This window comes from Eulemur rufifrons, chromosome 2, assembly GCF_041146395.1.
Source record: "Eulemur rufifrons isolate Redbay chromosome 2, OSU_ERuf_1, whole genome shotgun sequence".
In the NCBI taxonomy this organism is placed as follows: domain Eukaryota; kingdom Metazoa; phylum Chordata; class Mammalia; order Primates; family Lemuridae; genus Eulemur; species Eulemur rufifrons.
Genome location: NC_090984.1, coordinates 81,442,407 through 81,464,361, shown reverse-complemented (window position 1 = coordinate 81,464,361; position 21,955 = coordinate 81,442,407). Strand labels below are relative to the sequence as shown.

At 33.8% G+C, this 21,955-nt stretch overlaps 1 protein-coding gene across 2 annotated transcripts in view; it reads left to right on the top strand.

Annotated features, from left to right (window-relative positions):
• The window catches only part of SOS2 (SOS Ras/Rho guanine nucleotide exchange factor 2), an 84,862-nt gene that overhangs the window by 30,265 nt on the left and 32,642 nt on the right, over positions 1-21,955 (top strand). The window contains exons 7-12 of one of the 2 annotated variants that reach the window (XM_069486825.1): positions 873-983; positions 5,881-5,979; positions 14,659-14,786; positions 15,697-16,352; positions 17,081-17,162; positions 18,938-19,060. In XM_069486825.1, the coding sequence (XP_069342926.1) occupies positions 873-983; positions 5,881-5,979; positions 14,659-14,786; positions 15,697-16,352; positions 17,081-17,162; positions 18,938-19,060 (1,199 nt within the window). The remainder of the gene's footprint in view (positions 1-872; positions 984-5,880; positions 5,980-14,658; positions 14,787-15,696; positions 16,353-17,080; positions 17,163-18,937; positions 19,061-21,955) is intronic. The other variant, XM_069486835.1, reaches the window with a different exon arrangement.

Genomic DNA, 21,955 nt, shown 5'->3' with positions numbered 1-21,955 from the left:
ATTCATTTGCTTATGAATGCCTGGATTGTTTCCACCTTTTAGCTATTTTGAATAATGCTGCAATGTTTTCAGTGCTTTTGGATGTACACCTAGGAGTGGAATTGCTGGGTCATATGGTAATTCTGTTTAGCTTTTTGAGGAACTGCCAAATTGTCTTCCATGGGGCTGAACCATTTTACAGTCCCACTAGCAATATACAAGTATCCTAATTTCTCTGCATTTTTGCCAATAGTGTACTTATTTTCCCCAAAAACCACTCTTTTTGTACTTTTAAACTAGAAAAATGAAACAAATCTCTTAGGTCTAACTAAACATTGGGTTACTGATTATTACCAAATAATAGGAGTTTATTTAAATACAGACATTGGACAAACTATGGGTGATTTCTGCTTGTTATCTTAGTGTATGTTATCTGTGCTAGACTTTCTTTTTCTTATTTTGGAAACTGTAGAGTCAATAAAACAGAGCTATCACTTTTGTTTCCTTTGAAAATAATTTGAAATGTAAACTCATTTCAACTTAGGTAAGCATAGCTGAATTTCAAATTCCAGCCTACTCTTACCCTTTTCATTCACTGGGGATAAATGTGCATAAGCATTTTAATAGTTTGATATTTGTGACCATAAAGTCAGTGACCTATTTTAAGACCTGTAGCCTCTTGCCATCTATTACTCTAAGTCACTACTTACATTTTAAAAAATTTACCAGTTGCAGCCATAGTTATTGTTATTTGACCCTGAAAAAATAGAGAGCTAAAAGTGATAAAATCTAATCGAGGACTTGAATAAAAATTTGCCATTAAGTAATCTGTACCATATTAGTAGATAACATGTTCTTTTAAACCTAACACATTTTTCTTTTCAAAAAAATAGGAACAAGCATTTGATCCATATGAGACATTGTCACAGGACATTCTTTCACCAGAGTTTAATGAACATTTCAGTAAACTGATGGCCAGACCTGCAGTTGCTCTACATTTTCAGGTAAACTTAAGTTTTTTTCTTTTTTATGAAGTAAGTAAAGGAATATTTCACCATCTTATCCTTCAAATGTTTGTAATTCTGGAGTCTTTTTATAAAGCAAGTGAGAAAATATTTCATTAATCCCTCAAATCCTATTAATTCTAAACCCATTGTAGCTTGTCTTCTGTTTTCTGCCTTTCTCCTTTTTTTTTTTTTTTTTAACAGATGGGGTCTCACTCTGTCACCCAGACTGGAGTACAGAGGTGGGATCATAGCTCACTGCAGCTTCAAACTCCTGGTTTCAAGGGATCCTCCCGCCTCAGCTTCTCAAGTAGCTGGGACTATAGGCACGAACCACCACATCTGGCTCTTTTTTTTTTTTTTTTTTTTTGTAGAGATTGGGTCTCACTGCTGTGTTACCCAGGCTGGTCTCAAACTCCTGGCCTCAAGTGATTCTCCTACTTCGACCTCCCAAAGTGCTGGTGTTATAGGTGTGTGCCATTGCACCTGGCCTCAATCTGTTCTTTATATGGAAATCTTTTGTAGTACAACATCACAAATACTGGATGACCAGAAGAATCTGGCACATCCTAGATTTGGACATAGAAATGAATCTGGAGAGCTATTTTAGGATTATATTCCCTATAGGAGGAAGATTTGGAGAAATCATAATGGCCTCAAATATATTCTTATTGATTTCTGTGTTAGGCCCATAATTTAAAGGAGGTAAATACTGCATTTTAAAAAATTCATTATAGTAGCCATCTTTAAACTGTATTGAGGAGAAGTATACAAGTTAATTGGTTCAGTTATGCACTTAGATAAAATGAAAATACGTGGAGAGAGCCAAATAAAATTATATTTTTACTCTATCAGCACTTACAGCAAAGCTTACATTGGTATAAGTGATACTTGACTACTTATTGGCTGTAGAAACTTCTGCATCTAGACTAACTTTCCCCCCTTAGCATGTGATTATGGTCAAATCTTTATTGCCCTAAAGCAAGCGAACAAATGAACAAACCATTCACTCTAGCTACTCCTCTCTTTGATTTTTTCACTTTGCAGCCAGTTGTCTTCATGTTCTTTTTCACGGTTCTTTGTCAAAACACTACCATGTGTATTCTAATCAGAATATAATACTAAAAACAGCCTCTCACAATTAATTGCCAAATCTAGCAGATCTCTTTTTTTTTTTTTTTTGAGACAGAGTCTCACTCTGTTGCCCAGGCTAGAGTGCCGTCAGCCTAGCTCACAGCAACCTGAAACTTCTGGGCTCACGCAATCCTTCTGCCTCAGCCTCCCGAGTAGCTGGGACTATAGGCACGTGCCACCATGCCTGGCTAATTTTTTTCTATATATATTTTTAGCTGTCCAGATAATTTCTTTCTATTTTTTAGTAGAGTCGGGGTCTTGCTCTTGCTCAGGCTGGTCTCAAACTCCTGAGCTCAAACGATCCTCCTGCCTCGACCTCCCAGAGTGCTAGGATTACAGGTGTGAGCCACCACGCCTGGCCTCTATTTTAATTCATATATTTTAATTTCATAATTATGTCAATAGTATTTGTTAGTCCCCCTCTTGTCTCTGGGCTCTTATGATACCATTTTCTCTAATGTTCATTTTACTTCTCTGATTTCTTCTCAGTCTCCTCAATTGTAGCTCTTATCCAATTCTGTTTTTCTGTCTTTCTGTGCTCTCCTAGGGTGACTTCATCCATACCTATATTCTGGTGACTTCCTTTTTGTATTTCCAGGCCATCACTGACTTATGAGCACTGTGTGTGTGTGTCTTTCACACTTTCATATAACCAGCTGCCATGAACTGATTCACTTGGATATCCTGTAGGCACTTCAAAATATAACGAGTTTAAAACTGAATTTACCATCTTCTTCCTGCCCTCTTTACTGTGAATTCCCTGTATCTCCTTCTACTACTTTATTCTCAAAAATTTGTAAACATGGAATAAAAATTATACCTAATTTTCCAAATTACTTCAAGAGAGGAATAAATTAAATCTTACAGGTTCATAAAAACCGTAAAATAAACATTAATTAAAGGGACAATCTTCTGTGTATAAAAACTTTGGATACTCATTAAAAGCACTCACAACACATTTCTTGTTTCATTCCTATTTTATTAGGAATTCTTGCAGTGGAATTTGAATATTTGGGACATAGTTATTGAAGTTATCCCCTCAGATATACGGTAAAACTGAAAATTAGATAAAACACCTTTTAGGCCAAACTCGCTTATACTGTATTAACTTAAAAAATTTCATTCAGTTTAAGGTGAAGTAATGCTTTCACCAAAAAGCATCTTTGAAGCTATATAGCACACCTTAAGAAAATGAAGTTTGGCGTGGTGGCTCATGCCTGTAATCCTAGCACTCTGGGAGGCCAAGGCAGGAGGATTGCTCAAGGTCAGGAGTTCAAGACCAGCCTGAGCAAGAGTGAGACCCCGTCTCTACTAAAAATAGAAAGAAACTAGCTGGACAACTAAAAATATATAGAAAAAATTAGCCAGGCATGGTGGCATATGCCTGTAGTCCCAGCTACTTGGGAGGCTGAGGCAGAAGGATTGCGTGAGCCCAGGAGTTTGAGGTTGCTGTGAGCTAGGCTGACACCACGGCAGTCTAGCCCGGGCAACAGAGTGAGACTCTGTCTCAAAAAAAAAAAAAAAAGAGGTTTGGAGCCAGAACTTGCGGTTTTGGGCTAATTAATAGTTGCATTACCTTTCGCAATTCACTGAATCTGTGAGACTCAGTTTGCTTATTTGTAAAATGGTGATGATAACAATGTATACCTCTTATAGTTATTATGAAAATTAAATAGGAATACATATAAAGCAGAAACACAATGTTTGGCATGTATTAAACACTTAGTATAGCTCCAGTTACTATCAGAGGGCTCCTTACACTGTGAATATTACAGAAATTTTAGAGTACACTTTAGTAGCCATTTTAGCACAAATCAATAAAACAGATGACCTTATATACTAATTTTAAAGTTTCATATTGGTTCCAATAGCACTATATATAAAACATCCAGAGTAATTCAAATCACTGTATTATTTTAATGCTTTCTTAGTATGTTCAGGCTGCTCTAACAAAATACCATCAACTGGATTGCTTTATAAACAACAGAATTTATTTCTCACAGTTTTGGAGGCTGAGAAGTCCAAGATCAAGGTGCCAGCAGATTCAGTGTCTGGTGAGGGCTTATTCTGGCTTGTAAATGGTGCTTTCTCGCTGTGTCCTCACGTGGGAGAAGGGGCAGAGAAGCTCCCTCGGGCCCCTTTTAAAAGGGCACCAGTCCCATTACTGAAGGCTCTGCCCTCATGTCCTGATCACCTCCTAAAAGTCCCACCTCTTAATAGTATTGCATTGGGGATTAGGTTTCAACATATGAATTTTGGGGGGTTGTAAACATTCAGACCATAGCAAATGCTAAAAGAAATGAATCTTTAAGAAAATAGTTGGCTCTTCTTGCCTATCCTAGTAACAAGTCTAGTTACTGGGTAATAAGTCTATTGAACAAATTATCATTTAACTTCAGTTAAGAAAATATGAGAATTATGGAAGTATTTGTGCAAGCGGATTTTTTTTTTTTTTTTTAAATAACAGATTCTTTCTCACATATATTGCTCTGGTTGGTATTTTTCTTAAGGGGAGAAATACCAGTAGGTGAACCTTAAAGATGTTTAAAATCAACATGAGTGACTTTTAAATCCCTCATAAATTTTAGGAAATCATTTATTCTGCAGAGTAATAGTCTCCAAAACTGAGGTATTACCTATTCCTAACTATACACTGAGATTTTTCAGGGTATATAAAGGCACAACTGGCTTTAAGGGAATCAACATCTAGTATGCTTGAAATCTTGTTTGTGTTTTTTGCACTCTCTTTTCCAACTTTTCTTGCATGTTACCTCTTGCCATATTGAATTTTCCTTTATTCCTTGATCCAAGGTGTAAAAACCTCCAGGGCACTAACCAAGGAAAAAAAAAAAAGGTGTTATGCCTAAAGGAGAGTTCATTGAATATAAAGCAAAAGAGTTTCCAAAAGAAGGATGTGGGGTGATTATGGTTTAAAAAAACAAAAAACCCTTGGTAGCTGAGATGTCTTCTCTATGTCTTGTCATATCTGTCTGATTACCTAAGAATTAAGAAGTGAGATGATTATAAAAAGGTTTATATTATTATTATATAATAACATTTTTAAGTACTTCAGTCATTTGGGATAAAGGAGAAGGGAGGCTTATAAAGTTCTCATTCCTTGATGTACTATGTTAGAAGCAGTTGTAGATTCTTCCAGATGCTTTTAATTCTTGAGGCCATGACGTTGATATGCATATTTGAATTTAAGAATAAAGTCAGACTTCTGACAAATTAAGTCTGCTAGCTGTTTATTTTGACAGTGAAGATTGGCTTTGCCAATCAAGTTATATGACAGACATTTTCATAAATTAAATGAGCCAAATCTGAAATTTATTCACTTATTCTTTGGTGAAATATATTTAAATCACATTTACAATATACAACATTCCTCAAAGTACAGCCTTTGTAACTATTTAAATTTAAAACATATCTGATGATGTGCAAGAGGGTACGTGGCTTTTCAGAATTCCTTTAGGGATATGGAAGCTCAAACGTTTGAAGAAAAGCTGTAGAGGACTATTGTGGACGTTATTTTAGCCATATAAAAGATGAAGAAATGTATATATTTATCTTCAATAACTTGAAGAAAGGGAGAAAAAACTAACAACTTGATTTACAGCACTTGAATTTCAATATAGAATATGCTTTCTATTACAGTTTTGCTAAGTCTGTATCTTGAATTTTTAAAAGCTATTTTTGTTAGGCACTGCTTTTATATATCCTTGATATCAGAGATAGACTATAATATCTTTTTGCTTTGCAGTCCATTGCTGATGGTTTTAAAGAGGCAGTTCGTTATGTCCTTCCACGCCTTATGCTGGTGCCAGTGTATCATTGTTGGCACTATTTTGAATTATTAAAGGTAAGATGAAAGCTTTGTGAACCAAAAATACTTGTATTTCTGGGGGCTAAAAACCAGTTTTTGACCTGATCATATTATTTTTAAATACTTTTTATTCATTAAAATAAAGTATGTTAAAATTGCTAACTTCTTTGCAGTGACCTTGGAGAAAGTTCTATATATCTTATCTTCAGATTATTCCCATGTGATAGAGGAAAATGTTATCTTTGTCTGTCATTTCATAATGTTGAATCTCAACTAGTAGAAAAGAGTTTACTTTTCAAAATTAATTTTTGGAGACACATAATACCAGTCTCTTACCTTTTGTTTTATATAAGTAATTAACAGCTTTTGTGCAAACAGTGCACTAAAGTTCCATCTTGTTTAACTTATTAAGAAAAGTGCTTTCCAAGTTGACATTTTTTTCTTTGCGGTATAGTATTCTTCCTCTCTTAGCTAGGACCCAAGCAACACATTAAAAAAAATATATATATATATGTATATATAAAACTTTTTTAAAAAATGATTCTTTGCTTTATTTTAATTAACTGGCTAATCACTAGTCCTGGTGGTTTTAGTCACATTGGCTAAGAGAACTTAGAGGCTAGTGATTAATTGGTGGGAAAAGTAGCTGTGGCTCAGGATGAGTCAGGCTGTCATAGTCAATGTCCTGATCTTAGATACAGACATAGTAGCAGTAAGACCAACCTTGGGGATTTTAAAAACCAATCATCCAGATAGGGAGAAAAATAAGTTCCAATGATATAGTCAAGCCAGGATTTTTAAATGTTGACAAATATTAGAAGGCTACTGTAAGACTAATGATAGGACTTCTAATAAGATGTGAAAATAATTTAAAAGAATTTTAGGAATCTAAATATACATTGGGACCTGCCTATGTTTTATTTAAATGAAGCCTGCAATCCTTTTTATGAGTTCTTTGTGGATCCATTAGTCTCCATAGAGACATACACAATCAAGTTGTACATCTATTTGTACATGAAAGCTGGTTGCCTCCAGCATCATGTGCTGTGAGTAATAAGACTCCATAAAAAAGAATTCTTGAGGTAGGTATTCATTAGAAATTACTAAATGAATTCCTTGCCTAGATGCTTATAAGATATTCATAGAATTATTCTGGCTTTTATTTTAATATTATTACCAATGAATTAAAAGGACAAAAGTCTGAACAGTCTATGCTAACTTGGCATCCTAAAGGAGAGGTACAAAATAAGCAGAAAGATGCTTTGCTTCTAAAGAGCAATAAAGAAGTTGGGGATGAAAATTTTACTGAGCAAGATATGTTGGAATTACATTTGAAAAAGGGAAATAATCTGAAAGTAGACAAAAGTCCTCCAGTGTTAGCTGGAGTCATATTGACAGTGACACAGTGAAATAAGAATGAGTAGTTGCCAGAAAATCTTCATCTCTCACAGGCCCACTTTAGTAACCACTCCTACCTTTAAAAGATCAAGAGAAAATGTGTAAGGATCTTGAAGTGGGAAAAGAAGTACTCATTGGTGAGTTCTGATGTTTGTCCAAAGGCAGCAGATATTATTATTAGTTTGGAGTGACTTAAGGCTTCAAAGAATGAAAAATAAAGAGAAACCATCCTTGTCCTATCAATGCAACTGCTAACCCTTGGAATAAATATGAAATATACTCAGTTTTATGTACAGCAACAGCAAGGACAAATAGAAATGTGGAATGGAAAGACAAGCTACAGAAGAGAAGATATTTAAAATGGCAGATGTGAATAACTCCACAAAAGAGGATATCCAAAAGATCAATCAACATATATTTAAACTCATTAATTATCAAGGAAATACAAGTTAAAACCAAAAATTAAACCAAGTATCATTGCATACACACTAGATGACAGAAATTTAAAAGTCTGAAAATATACACAAAGAGTAATATGAACATTTATGCATTCTAATAGAAGTATAAGCTATATAACCCCTTTGGAAAATTGCTTGGCATTACCTATTAAATTTGAAGGTATGGGCCAGGGGCAGTGACTCACACCTATAATCTCAGCACTTTGGAAGGCTGAGGCAGGAGGCCAGAGTTTGAGACCAGCCTGGGCAACATAGCGAGACCCGTCTCTACAAAAAATTTAAAAATTAGCTGAATTTGATGGTGTGCGCCTGTAGTCCTACCTGCTCGGGAGGCAAGATAGGAGGATTGCTTGAGCCCAGGAGTTGGAGACCGCAGTGAGCTATGATCACACCACTGCACTCCAGCCTGGGTGACAGAGTCAGACGTTGAGTCTAAAAAAAAAATTGGAGAAGATATGCACACCCTATAACCAAGCAATTTCATCCCTGAGTAGATACTTTATAGTAATAAAATGCATGCATATTTTATCAAAAGACATTTATAAAAATGTAGCAAGTGTTATCAGTATAGCAAATTCTGTTTGTCAACCAGGAAAGGATAAAAAGTTATAATTGATTCAGACAGTGGAAGAAAATTAAGCTAGAACAACACACAACATCAGTGAAGCTTACAGATAACTTTGAGAGATGATAATATTTCATTGGATGTATATACCACATTTATCCTTCATCCATTGATAGACACTTGGATTTTTTCTACCTTTTAGCTACTATGAGTAATGCTACTATGAACGTGGGTGTATAAATATGTCTTCGAGATCCTGCTTTCAATTCTTTTTGGTGTATACCCAGAGGTGGAATTGCTGGATCATATGGTAGTTAGTTACTAATTTTAAATTTTTTGAGGAACCACCATACTGTTTTTCATAGCCACTGCACCATTTTATATTTCCGCCAAGAGTGCACATCCTTGGCAACACTTGTTATTTTCTGTTTTTGTTTTTTTTAAATAGCAGCTATCCTAATGGATGTGAGTTGGTATCTCATTATGGTTTTCATTTTTATTGCCCTAGTAACTAGTGATGTTGAACATCTTTTCATGTGCTTTTTGGCCCTTTGTATATCTTCTTTACAATCTGAGTCCTTTGCCCATTTTTAAATCAGATTATTTTTGTTGTGTTATAGGAGCTCTTTATATATTCTAGATATTAACTCCTATCAGATACATGATTTGCAAATATTTCTCCCATTCTGTAGCTTGCCTTTTTGTGATACTGTTTTGGCTCCGTACTCATCTAAAGTAAATTCCATCTCATGTAAATTTACTTTGGGATGAGGCCCATAAGAAAGAAGACTGAACCAATGTGACTAAAGTTTATCATGTTCCTTTAGGAGTAGAAAACAGTCCTAGAGCACTTTTAAGCCACTGTTTTAGTTTGAAATGTCTGCTTCAGTGATATACCAAGAGAGATTTATTTGTGGATTTAGCATTTAAATATTATTTAAATTTTATTTCCCCAAATCAGATTTATGATAAAGCAAGATGGAAAAACAACTACATAGTGAGAAATTACAGGATGCCATATATAATTTACCTAAAATTATTTTAAAGTACATTGTTGAATTATTATTACTCATGGCAATATTTTAAAGTTCATTTTATAGATAATATTTTTCCTTTTAGTTCTTTTCAGATATTTATTTATTTATTTTGTTTGTTTATTTATTTAGAGTCCTGTTCTGTTGCCCAGGCTAGAGTGCCATGGTGTCAGCCTAGCTCACAGCAACCTCAAACTCCTGGGCTTAACTGATCCTCCTGCTTCAGCCTCCCAAGTAGCTGGGACTATAGGCGAGCACCACCACACCTAGCTAATTTTTTCTATTTTTGGTAGTTCCTGGCTAATTATTTTCATTTTTAGTAGAGACGGGGGTCTCATTCTTGCTCAGGCTAGTCTTGAACTCCTGACCTCAAGCTATCCTCCTGCCTCGGCCTCCCAGAGTGCTAGGATTACAGGCGTAAGCCATTGTGTCCAGCCAGTTCTCTTCAAATTTAATCCCGTCTGAAGTTGATTACAAACTACTGTTTTCATTTTTTTATAAACTTTTAAAGATAAATTTTAGATTCTTTTTTTTTTTCCCAAAGCAATCTTAGGCAAAAGATTCTTTTCTTTTTTATTTAGATTATTTTCTTAACATATATTTTAGTCTTTATATAAGAAGAAAAAGAAAGTTCATTTCCTGATTTATAACTTGATAACATAATTCATATGTTGAGAGGAAAACGATCTATTTCTATCCTTAATTTCTAAGGACATATTGACTCTTAATTCAGAATGGGTTTATTCAAAGGCAGCTAACATCCTCTTACTCTTTGAACTCTCTGGTCATTCCCTGGAAATTTAGTAGTGGAAAGAACAAAACTTATCCTTCTTTCAGGAGGACTTAGTTTAAAGCTTAACAGGAAGACTTATTATTAATACCTTTAATGAGGTTCATTGGGAAAGATAATATTTTAATATGAAACAATTGAATTTCTTTAGGTAATACTTTATTACCTTTTACTTTGAAAAGTAGAGAAAAGTTATAAAAACAGTAGTGAGCTCTCTTCACCTAGAGTCACCAGTTGTGAACATTATGCAGCATTTGCTTTGTTATTCTTTGTGTGCATGTGTGTATGTATGTGTGAGTATATTCATAGCATCAAGTACTTATGTTAATCTCTATTGAAAGAAATCTTCTGACTCTAAAAAAATACTATAAAGAGTATTTTATTACATATTTACTCTTTCAGTACTGACACATCATTCAAGGACATACTAAAGAAAGATGATTTTTTTTTAAAGCACATAAAAAAATGGTCATAGATTTTAGTGAGTTGAATTTCCTACCAAATTACTAACTCTATCTTTATGAAAATCTGGAGAGAAGTTTGTCACTAACAAAAAAGAATTGCTCAAATATATTATTTCACATCTAGAGTGAACTCCTAATACAATGAATTAGAGACAAATTTATAATTTATTATAATTTCCCTTGTTGTAGGCACACAGATATCCATAGTAGATGTAGCATTTTTGTAGGAATTCAAGAAAAGCATGGTACATATTTCAGTGAAGTCTCATCAAGTTAAGAGAAAACTGTGAAGTATAAAATCTTGGACAGGATACACTTATCGTCAACTAAGGAGAATAATGATTATCAGGTGAGCAAGGAATATATTCTTCAGTTAGACTCATAAGATATTAGACATTAATGAAAGATCACTTCCATTTTATTACTTAGTTTAAGCATATATTGCAAGAATATTTATTCTCTTTGACCTCTTTTCCAAAACACACTCATTTCATTTTATTTTTTAAATTGTGTAATTATGCAATTTGTTTTTTAACATAGAAGGGATCCCTTTCAACTCATGGTCACCAGTTTTAGGCATAGACCAGTGTTTTACATAGCTATAGGTGGTGTCATTTTAGAAAGGCAATATAGTAGTCTATTGAAAAGTGTGGACTTTGGGATCAGAGCCCCTGGGTTTGAATACAGACTCTGCTACTCATAATGGGCAAATTACGTAATTTCTCTGTGCCTGAATTCTTTCATCTGTAACATGTATATAACAATAGTACCTATTTCACAGAGTTGTAATAAAAATTAAATAAGCTAATGCATAAAAGAGCATGTACTGAGTAGAATTCAATAAATGTTTATTATTTGTCTAAATACTTAACAAAAGTCATTTTGTTACAATAGTCATTTATTACAATTATTTCTGACAGTTACCGAGTACCTATCATATCCAAGTACTATGCTAAAAATGAATAAAACATATCCCCAGGCTTTAAGGAGTTCACAGTTTAGTGAGGAAGATGGACATCAAACAAATAATTATATAATAAAAGCTTAGTAGTAGTAGTATTCTGGGATCACTGAGGCTCTGCTTAGGGAAGTCAGAAAAAAATTCATATGGGTGTTGAGTATATAGGGATTTGTCCTACTGAGTGTCTGTGTATGTATGTGTCCTTATTTATTTGGAGGAGCCATGAAAGACAAATGCTCAAACTGTGCAGATTAAAGGAGACAATGGAAACATGACAACTTAGGGTAACACTGACTGGATCCTGTATTGGGGGAAAAGTTGGGACAGTTGAAAAAATTGGAATATGCAGTGTAGATTAGATAATTTAACTTTATCAGTGTTAAATTCCTAAAGTTGATCACTGTACTGTGATTCTGTAAAAGAAAATCATTATTCTAAGACATACCACTGAAATATTAAAGGAGTAAAGGGGAATGATACCATTTGAGAGCAATTTATGATACCTTCGACTTCTCCTTATTTTCCTAAAACAATCTCAAAACCATTCAGCAGTGGTTCCCTTTCTTCTGCCAGGAACTGAATGGTTAGTATCACAAACTACTTTTAAGTAGTTCTGGGAAAAATGGTATGCACACACTAGCACACAGAATGATGAAGCATGTGACAAGATGTTAAAAAATTGGTGACTCAGGATATACAGGAGTTATTTGTGTTACTTTGCAACTTTTCTATAAATTTCAAAAGAAAAAATTTAAAGGGGAAAAGGCATCATCAGAAGGTATCTTCATCACGAGGAGGCATTTTAGCTGTATCCTAGAGGCTAAATTCGCCAGCTGGATAAGAAGGGCAGGAGCCCATATGTAGAAAGCTAATGGGGGGCATGAGTTATTTGTAAGTAGTTCAGTATGGTAATTTCTATGTCAGTGTAAAATGTTTAGCTATATTCTTTCAAATATCTGTAGAAAATTAGCTTGGGTATTCATTAATTTGATGTTGAGTAAATCTCATTGCTGAAAATTAAAGAAATGTTTAGCAAACTATTGGACTAAGTTTATGACAGAGACATTTGTTGTTTTATATTCTTCTATCTCTAGGAAATCCTATTCTCTAAATATCCTGATTTTTTTTCTACCTGACAACTTGTAATTATTATGTAGCTATTTTAAAATGACATGTAGGCCAGGCATGGTGGCTCACCTGTAATCCCAGTACTTTGGGGGGCTAAGGTGGGAGGATCCCTTGAGGCCAGGAGTTTGAAACCAGCCTGGGCAACATAGCAGCGAGACTGTCTCTACAAAATGAAAAAAAATAAGCCAGATGTGGTGGTTCACACTTAGAGTCCCAGCTACTTAAGAAGCTGAGGTGGGAGGATCCCTTGAAACCAGGAGTTTAAGATTTCAGTGAGCTGTGATCTCACCACTGTACTCCAGCCTGGGTGACAGAGCGAGAGCCCATCTCTTAAAAACAGAAAAGGAAAAAAAAAAAAGACATGGAAGAGTTTGTTTGAGCAGCCTTAAAACCAAGTAGATATTCTCAACATCCATGGAATTTGGAAAAAAAAAAAAAAAAACAACCCAAGTAGATAATAGAAATTTTCCTCATACCTTTTTGGTAAAATCTTGTAATTAGTGATAATTTGGAAATTTAGATCAACAAAACAATTAGTGTAGAGCTGTGAAGGATCTTTTTGTAAGAAATCTTTAAAGCAACAAAATAAGTGATCTTGCTAGGAATTTTTACCTTTAAAAATCAGAATAACCAAACACTGATCCTTTTTAAAACTTTCTGTGGTATTTTGACTTTTCTCCATTTCACACTTTCAATTCTTTATTCTTTAATCTGGAGATTAAGGTATTACTTCTCATAGTCACTTAAATTATTTCCATTGTTAATCTTTTGATGGCAAGACCTCTACATGTATCTTCAAAAACAAATCAGATGGCTCTGTGTTCCATATAAAGAATAATTTTTAGAACATGTAAATGAAAGGTAATGGACCAAGTACTCAAACAATATTCAGTCATTTCCTTGCTGAGGAAAGGGAATCATCGCTGAATGCTTTTGAGATTGTTCTTGAAACATAAGGAAAATTTTAATTGATCATAAAATTTCTAGTAAGTTAGTTTAAGAACCCAAAATAGTTTTAAGTTTTTAAAAATTTTCTGAAAGTGATCATAAATTCCCATATTCTTGCACAAATGTATATTTATATCTATATAATCTTACATAGTAAACATTTATATCTATGTAATCTATATAATGTTCCACTTTGAACTCTTCTGTCAAAAATATTGAAATGTTGCAGCACAATCCAATCTGAATTATATATGATAAGGTAAATTTTCTTCCTTTTTGAGAGTGAGGTATAAGAAATTTTTGGATAGATAAAATAAAACCAGAATTTTGGGGATTAATAAATCAATTTACAAATCTTATTTCTAAGGGTTAGTAAGATAGAATATTAATTTTCATGGTTTCTTGATATTTACTAGAGTGGTTGAATTTTATGTTGTAAAAGATATCAGTGGAATCCTTTGTGAGATGCTCTTTGAAGAAAAGTTTATGATGGATTGAAATGTTAAAGTTAGTACTTGATTATGTTGCTTAATAAAGATTTGTAAGCTTTTGAAATTACTAAAACTTAAATAATTGTTAGAGAATATGAAATAATTTGTAGGAGTGTATCTTATTTTTTCTATTCATAGTTGAATAAAAGTGACTTGTAAGTTTTATGTTTAAGATGTTTTTAACTCTTTTTATATATATAGAAAATGTCCAAATGGTTTTCACGGTTGCTTTTTTTTTTTTACTAATCGTTATGCTAACAGTACTTTATATCTGTATTGTATTTGTATGTGTTGAAAGAGGGTTGGTTTGAGGGGTCAAGAAGTATGCATAATTATATAAAACTGTAAGCTTTTTTATTAAGTATATTTAAAATTTATTTAGAGTTGATAGTATTTGTTGCTGTTTTTTCTAAATACTAGAAAGTTAGGGGAAGAATCAAATAATGCAGTTTTAATTTTTGTTTTTGTTTTTTCTTAGCAATTGAAAGCATGTAGTGAAGAGCAAGAAGACAGAGAGTGTTTGAACCAAGCTATTACTGCTCTCCTGAATCTCCAAGGTAGCATGGACCGAATTTACAGGCAGTATTCACCTAGACGTCGACCTGGGTAATTCCAAATTGTTGAAAATATGAATGCTTCTGCATACTTCACTGTATCTGGTGCCAGGTTTTCTAAAGAAGTATGATTTAGGCCGGGCGCAGTGGCTCACGCCTGTAATCGTAGCACTCTGGGAGACTGAGGCGGGAGGATCGTTTGAGCTCAGGAGTTCGAGACCAGCCTGAGCAAGAGTGAGACCCTGTCCCTACTGAAAATAGAAAGAAATTACCTGGACAACTAAAAATATATAGAAAAAATGAGCCAGGCATGGTGGCACATGCCTGTAGTCCCAGCTACTCAGGAGGCTGAGGCAGAAGGATTGGGTGAGCTCAGGAGTTTGAGGTTGCTGTGAGCTAGGCTGACACCACGGCACTCTAGCCCGGACAACAGAGTAAGACTCTGTCTCAAAAAGAAAAAAAAAAAAAGTATGATTTATAGTGATAGTTGCATTCTTGAAAGTTATTCCTTTTTTCACATTTTTCTTTTCGTCTTTTAGTCTTAAGATTAGCATTGTCATATTGTTAAAATATACTTAATAAATTTTTAAAAAGTTGTATTTAATAATTTCTTATATAATCTGTAAAAGAAATTTAAGATTCTTTGTAATTTTAGTTCTTAAGGCATTAGAAACAATATAGAGCCTATAGTACTTCTCTTTCGTAATAATGAAATTGAGGCATGTTTCATTTAGTGGCAAAGTTTTGTTTTTTGGGTTTTTTTCTCTCTTTTATTTTTATTCTTATTTCAGCATATTGTGGGGGTAGTGGCAAAGTTTGAAGAAAGTAAATGCTGTGAGTAAAATCTAGTGTTTGGTTACTTAATATTTTTGACACTCAATTTGAGGTAATTTATACTTGAAGCAGTTAGGGTTGCCTAGCCATTGAATAGGCTAAATTTGTCTTGGTATTTTTGTTTTTAGGGATCCTGTTTGCCCTTTTTATAATCGTCAATTAAGAAGCAAGCACCTGGCTATCAAAAAAATGAATGAAATTCAGAAAAACATAGATGGATGGGAAGGCAAAGATATTGGACAGTGTTGTAATGAATTCATTATGGAAGGACCATTGACAAGAATTGGTGCTAAACATGAACGGCACATTTTTCTCTTTGATGGCTTAATGATCAGTTGTAAACCTAATCATGGCCAGACCCGACTTCCAGGTTACAGTAGTGCAGAATACAGATTAAAAGAAAAATTTGTCATGAGGAAAATACAAATCTGTGATAAAGAAGATACTTGTGAGTACAAACATGCTTTTGAATTAGTATCCAAAGATGAAAACAGCATAATATTTGCTGCTAAATCTGTTGAAGAGAAAAACAATTGGATGGCAGCCCTTATTTCTCTTCATTATCGTAGTACTCTAGATCGAATGCTAGATTCAGTATTACTGAAAGAAGAAAATGAACAGCCGCTGAGATTACCAAGTCCAGAGGTGTATCGTTTTGTAGTAAAAGACTCTGAGGAAAACATTGTTTTTGAAGACAACTTGCAAAGTCGAAGTGGAATCCCCATTATTAAAGGAGGAACTGTGGTGAAATTAATTGAAAGGTTAACATATCATATGTATGCAGGTATGTGAAACTCATTCTAAATGCTTACCTAGGGCTTAGGATCCAAAAGCTTTTTAAGTATGTTCAAAAATATTGAGGCTTGGGAAAAAAAATGTATTGTTTCCAAAATATAAAAATACTTCATGAGCAAAAGGAATAAATAGCTTTATGTTTCTAAAAGTGTAATAATAACTAGTAAATAAATATTCATAAAATTTTCATATTCATGAATCTTGAATTGAAAACAATCCTCATTTATCAAGAAATATCACAGGCTGGGTGCAGTAGCTCACATCTCTAATCTCAGTCCTCTGGGAGGCCAAGGTGGAAGGATAGCTTGAGGCCAGGAGTTCAAGACCTGCCTGGAAAACATAGGGAGACGCCATCTCTACGAAAAATTAAAGAAATTAGTGGGATGTGGTGGCATGAGCTGATAATCCCAGCTACTTGGGAGGCTGAGGCGGGAGAATTGCTTGACCCCAGGAATCAGAGGCTGCAGTGAGCTATGATTGTGCTGCCACACCCTAGCCTGGATGACAGAGCAAGACCCCATCTCAAAAAAACAAACACGCACACACACACACACACACACACACACAAACCAAAAAACCACAATTGGCTGGAAAAGCCACAGTGGGAGGAGCCAAAGAAAGAAGAAAAAGGAATGAAGGCCTCCAAAATAGGGTACTCTGAATTAATTAAACTGAGTAAAGTAAACGTGAAACCTGTTTTATGCTCTACCTTTTCAGATCCCAATTTTGTTCGTACTTTCCTTACCACGTATCGTTCGTTTTGTAAACCACAGGAATTGCTAAGCTTACTGATTGAACGGTAAGAAAAATATGTTTCACTTACTTTGACATTTTGTGAAAAGTTAACTGTTTATTTTATATCTTGCAAAGTACCTAGTAAGTAATACATACTTGAGTAGTTATTGAACATAATTTATTTGGCAGTATTACTGTTCTCTTCAAATAGAGTGTTCCCCAAAATCCCTGTTTATAATAGAGGTCTTTTCATCTCTTAGCAGTACTTCAAATGATAACCTGAAAGACCAATTTAGAGGATTAAAAAAAACTTAGCATTTTTATGAAAATTGTTTTGGTCAATAAAATGATCCTCCCTTAAAAGAGACTTTTCTGATTTTCACTTTTAAAACTTGTTATGAAAAATTTCAAAACATATACAAGAGTGGATAGAAGAATGATAAACCCATTTATCCATCATCCAACTTCAGTAATTATCAACTCATGTTTCATCTGTTTCCCTACAGATTTAAACACCCTACCCCCAGGATTATTTTGAAGTAGATCCCAGACTACATATTTCATCTGTAAATATTTCTCTATATATCTCTAAAAGATAAGGACTCTTATTTTTAAAAATCACATATTATTATTAAACCTAAAAAATTAACAATTCCTTTATTACGATTAATTTTTAGAAAATAAGTTTTGGGTTGAATTTTTTTTCTCAGTATTTTAGTGACATTTTAAATGCTTTATAGTTTAAAATATAGAATCTGGACTATTTTTGTTTCACCTTTAAATGATTTTTGTTTCACAGTTAAAAACTTATTAACAGAATTTATGTTGATTTCTATCACTGTGTTGTTCTGTGAAACTAAATTGACCAGACTGAATCAGTGTAATGTGCTATGAAGATCTATTTATTCCTATTTCTGTATCCAAAATAAGGAAAACACACTTGTTAGATTTACATTTTAGCTATATTTCCTCTGATTGGTCTAGTTTTTTTTTTTAAACTTTGATTTTTATCTTACCCACTTAAGGTATATTCTTTAAATATTGTTAAAATTTCAGTTTTGGCCTTCTCTTTGAATTTATACTCATTTATTTAAGGAAATTTAATTTGTCTAATTTTAATAACATAAATATTAAGGACCGATTGTTTAGATAAACCATTTCTGTCATGTTCTTTAAGGAGGTTGTACTCTTTATGGATTCTTTTCTTAGCTCTTTTCGTGTTGATCAGTGCTAGTTATAAAACTTTTTGATAAAAGTAAGACTACAAAACCTTAGCACTGTGTAGCCAAAGGCATTTTTTTTTGTAGCATGTTATACCTTACGGCAGTGGTTTCCAATCTTTTTGGCACTGGGGGACTGGTTTCATCAAAGACAATTTTTCCATGGATGCAGGGTGGGCCGGGGTGCAGCTCAGGTGGTGATGAGAGTGATGGGGAGATGGGGAGCAGCTGCAAATACAGATGAAGCTTTGCCTCCTCACCTGCCACTGACCCTTGATTGCTGCTTTGTTGCTAGTCTCATGTCTAAATTTAAAGCATAACTCAGCAGTCCCCAGCCTTTTTGGCACCAGGGACCAGTTTCATGGGAGACAATTTTTCCCAGGGGTTGGAGGAGGCAGAGCTCTGTGGCCCAGTTCCTAAGGGGCCACAGACTGGTACTGGTCCTCCGCCCAGAGGTTGGGAACCTCAGCCTAAAGGAAGTTTAACAAACAGTAATTGTACCTTTCATTGAAGTGGTAGGAAAGAGGGTTGCTCAGTCAAAATATTCTTCCTCTTGTACTTTAAATACTTTTCATTTATGTATGCACAGATTTCTCTCCTTTTGTTTTTTTTTTCTTAGATTTGAAATTCCAGAGCCAGAACCCACTGAAGCAGACAAATTGGCAATAGAGAAAGGAGAGCAGCCCATCAGTGCAGACCTTAAAAGATTTCGCAAGGAATATGTCCAACCAGTACAACTTAGGTTTGGCCTAAATATTATATTTTTTATGTGTCATTCAATTTTTAATACATAGTTAACACAAAAGTTCTCAGCTCTTAATTAAAATGTAGGTATTATTGTTAAACAGCAGTTCAGTTAAACTTCCAAAGTTCTTTCTCTATGAAGCTACTCTTAAATACCCTGAAGAAATTTAACTATTTAAATATACTGTTGGTTTATATTGGATATCTCTGGCATGCGACATATTATGCTTAGAAATCAGGATACCCATTTATTGTTGTTAAGTAAAAATTATAAATTTCAAATGGGCTTGCTTACTGTCAACCTTTTTTCACACTTTTTTCCTTCATGTCCCATTGTGATCATCTAATAATCTTGGGATTTTTTACAGTTTATACTATTTGTGGAAGTTCTAGCTCTTTTCCCAATCATCTCTCACAAAATATATAGACATTTGCTACTTTATTTAAGAAATCATTGCAGTAATTTCTTTCTTTTTTTTTTTTTTTGAGACAGTCTCACTCTGTTGCCCGGGCTAGAGTGCTGTGGCGTCAGGCTAGCTCACAGCAACCTCAAACTCCTGGGCTCAAGTAATCCTTCTGCCTCAGCCTCCCAAGTAGCTGGGACTACAGGCATGTGCCACCATGCCCGGCTAATTTTTATATATATATATATATATATGTATATACACACACACACACACACACACACACACATATATATATATATATTTTAGTTGTCCAGCTAAGTTCTTTCTATTTTTTTTAGTAGAGATGGGGTCTCGCTCTTGCTCAGGCTGGTCTCTAACTCCTGAGCTCAAAATATCCGCCCACCTCGGCCTCCCAGAGAGCTAGGATTACAGGCGTGAGCTACCACACCTGGCCATTAATTTTTAAAAATGTATTCGATTATAGCAACTGCCAGTTGTTAATTACTTACTGTGTGCCATGCATTAATTACCCTAAGTGCTTTAACTTTTTTATCTCATCTCTACAACATGATTACTACGTTATATATAAGGAAATTGAAACTTAAGGTTAATCTGAGCTAGATCATATAAAGGGAGTGGCAGAATGGGATTTAAATCTATGTTTGAGTTCTTTACTCAATGTGATTTTTTTTAATACCACTAAGCATTGAAAATTAGAAGCTTCTTTGACTAGCTTTCTTTATAGTCTAAGTGAGAACCAAAGTATTATCTACCCATTGAAAACCAAGTTATTTTATTAATTATATATGATCTAAATATTTTTTTCTCTCTAAATGTTTTTCATTGATTACTGTTGACCAATAAATTTTAACTTTGGAACTGAGTTTATTAATTATTTTCCAGGATAATTGCCACAAATAAATGTAGTTTTAGAGGAATGATAGTGCTCCCAGCTAATATGTCTTTCAGTCAAAACTTTTAACATGTCATTCTTTGTTTAAGAAAATGAGATTATTTACCCATCAGCAATAAAGAAGTAATTAATTTTTTTCTACTAGCTCCGATTTGAATGTACTAATCTACATTCAAATTAAATCCCTTAATATGAAACATATTTATGAGGTTGCTATATAGGGGAGGAAATATAAACTTAGACTTTCAGTCATGTAAGTTCTTTTATTTCTAAGCATTTTCTGTGTTCTTAATTCAGTACTCATAACTATGGTGAATACAAAAATAACATAGACTGTCATGATATTATGGGACCTTGATATTATAATTTTATTGAGGAAAAGGGAGACATGAAACAGTTATGTATTATTTTACTTTGAATGTTTAAGTGGCTTAGAAAAATATATCTCTATAAAATTTTAGGAATAGCTGAAATTAGGCAGGAGTAATTAGGGAAGACATTTTTGGAAGAGGTAAAATCTGAGATTATCTCTAAAGGATGTATAGGATTTAGATAGGCAGAAAGGTTATTGTACGTATTCAGGGTAATGGGAAATAATATGAACAAAGGCAAGAAAACAGAAATGACTATGATGTGCAGAGGAGAAATAGGTAAGGAAATTGAGCTGAGAGGAATATAGACATTGTATTGCAAGTAATAGTCGATGAGATTAACTGTATGGAGTCGGGTATAGTTGAAGATGACCTTGAAATCCAGGCCAAATTGTTAAACCGTTTCTGTGAACATTGAAGGATTTCTAACAAGGTACATGACGGTAATTTTTCCAACATTTTATTATGAAATTTTTAAACATATAGCAAAATTGAGAGAATTTTGCAACGCACTCCCATACACCCACCACCTAGGTATCTGTCCATCTATTCATATCTATTTACCTATCTATTCATTTATCATTCACCCATTAGCCCATTAATCATCTAATTTTTTGGACATATTTTGAAATACACTGGTCCTTAAATACTTCACCTTGGATATCATTAACAGTTCAGTTTTTCTTTATTATTCTTTTGTTTTAACATGTGCATATAATTAAATATATCTTAAGTGTACTCTTACTGAATATTTTTCCTGCCTAGGAAAAGGAAGAATTGTTGAATTTTAACAAACATATGTATCTCTATAATCCAAAGTCCTTTCAAGATATAGAATGTTACCATACCTGAGAAAGTTCTCCTATGCCCCTTCTAATAAATTTTTGTTCCCACTGCCCAAAGGCAATATTCTGATTTTTTCCCCTCAATAGATAAGTTTTACCTGCTTTAGAATTTTATATAAATAGATTCTTATATATTCTTTTGTGTCTGACTTCGTTAACTCGGCATGCTTCTGAGAGTCATTTGTATTACTGCTTGTAGCAGTAATTTGTTCTATTTTATTGCTGCGCTAGTGTTTTTTTATATGAATATACCACAGTTTGTTTATTCATTTTTCCCCACTGAAGGATACCTAGGTTTTTTTCCAGTTTCTGATTATTATGAATAAAGTACTATTTATCTTAGAAATCTTATTATGA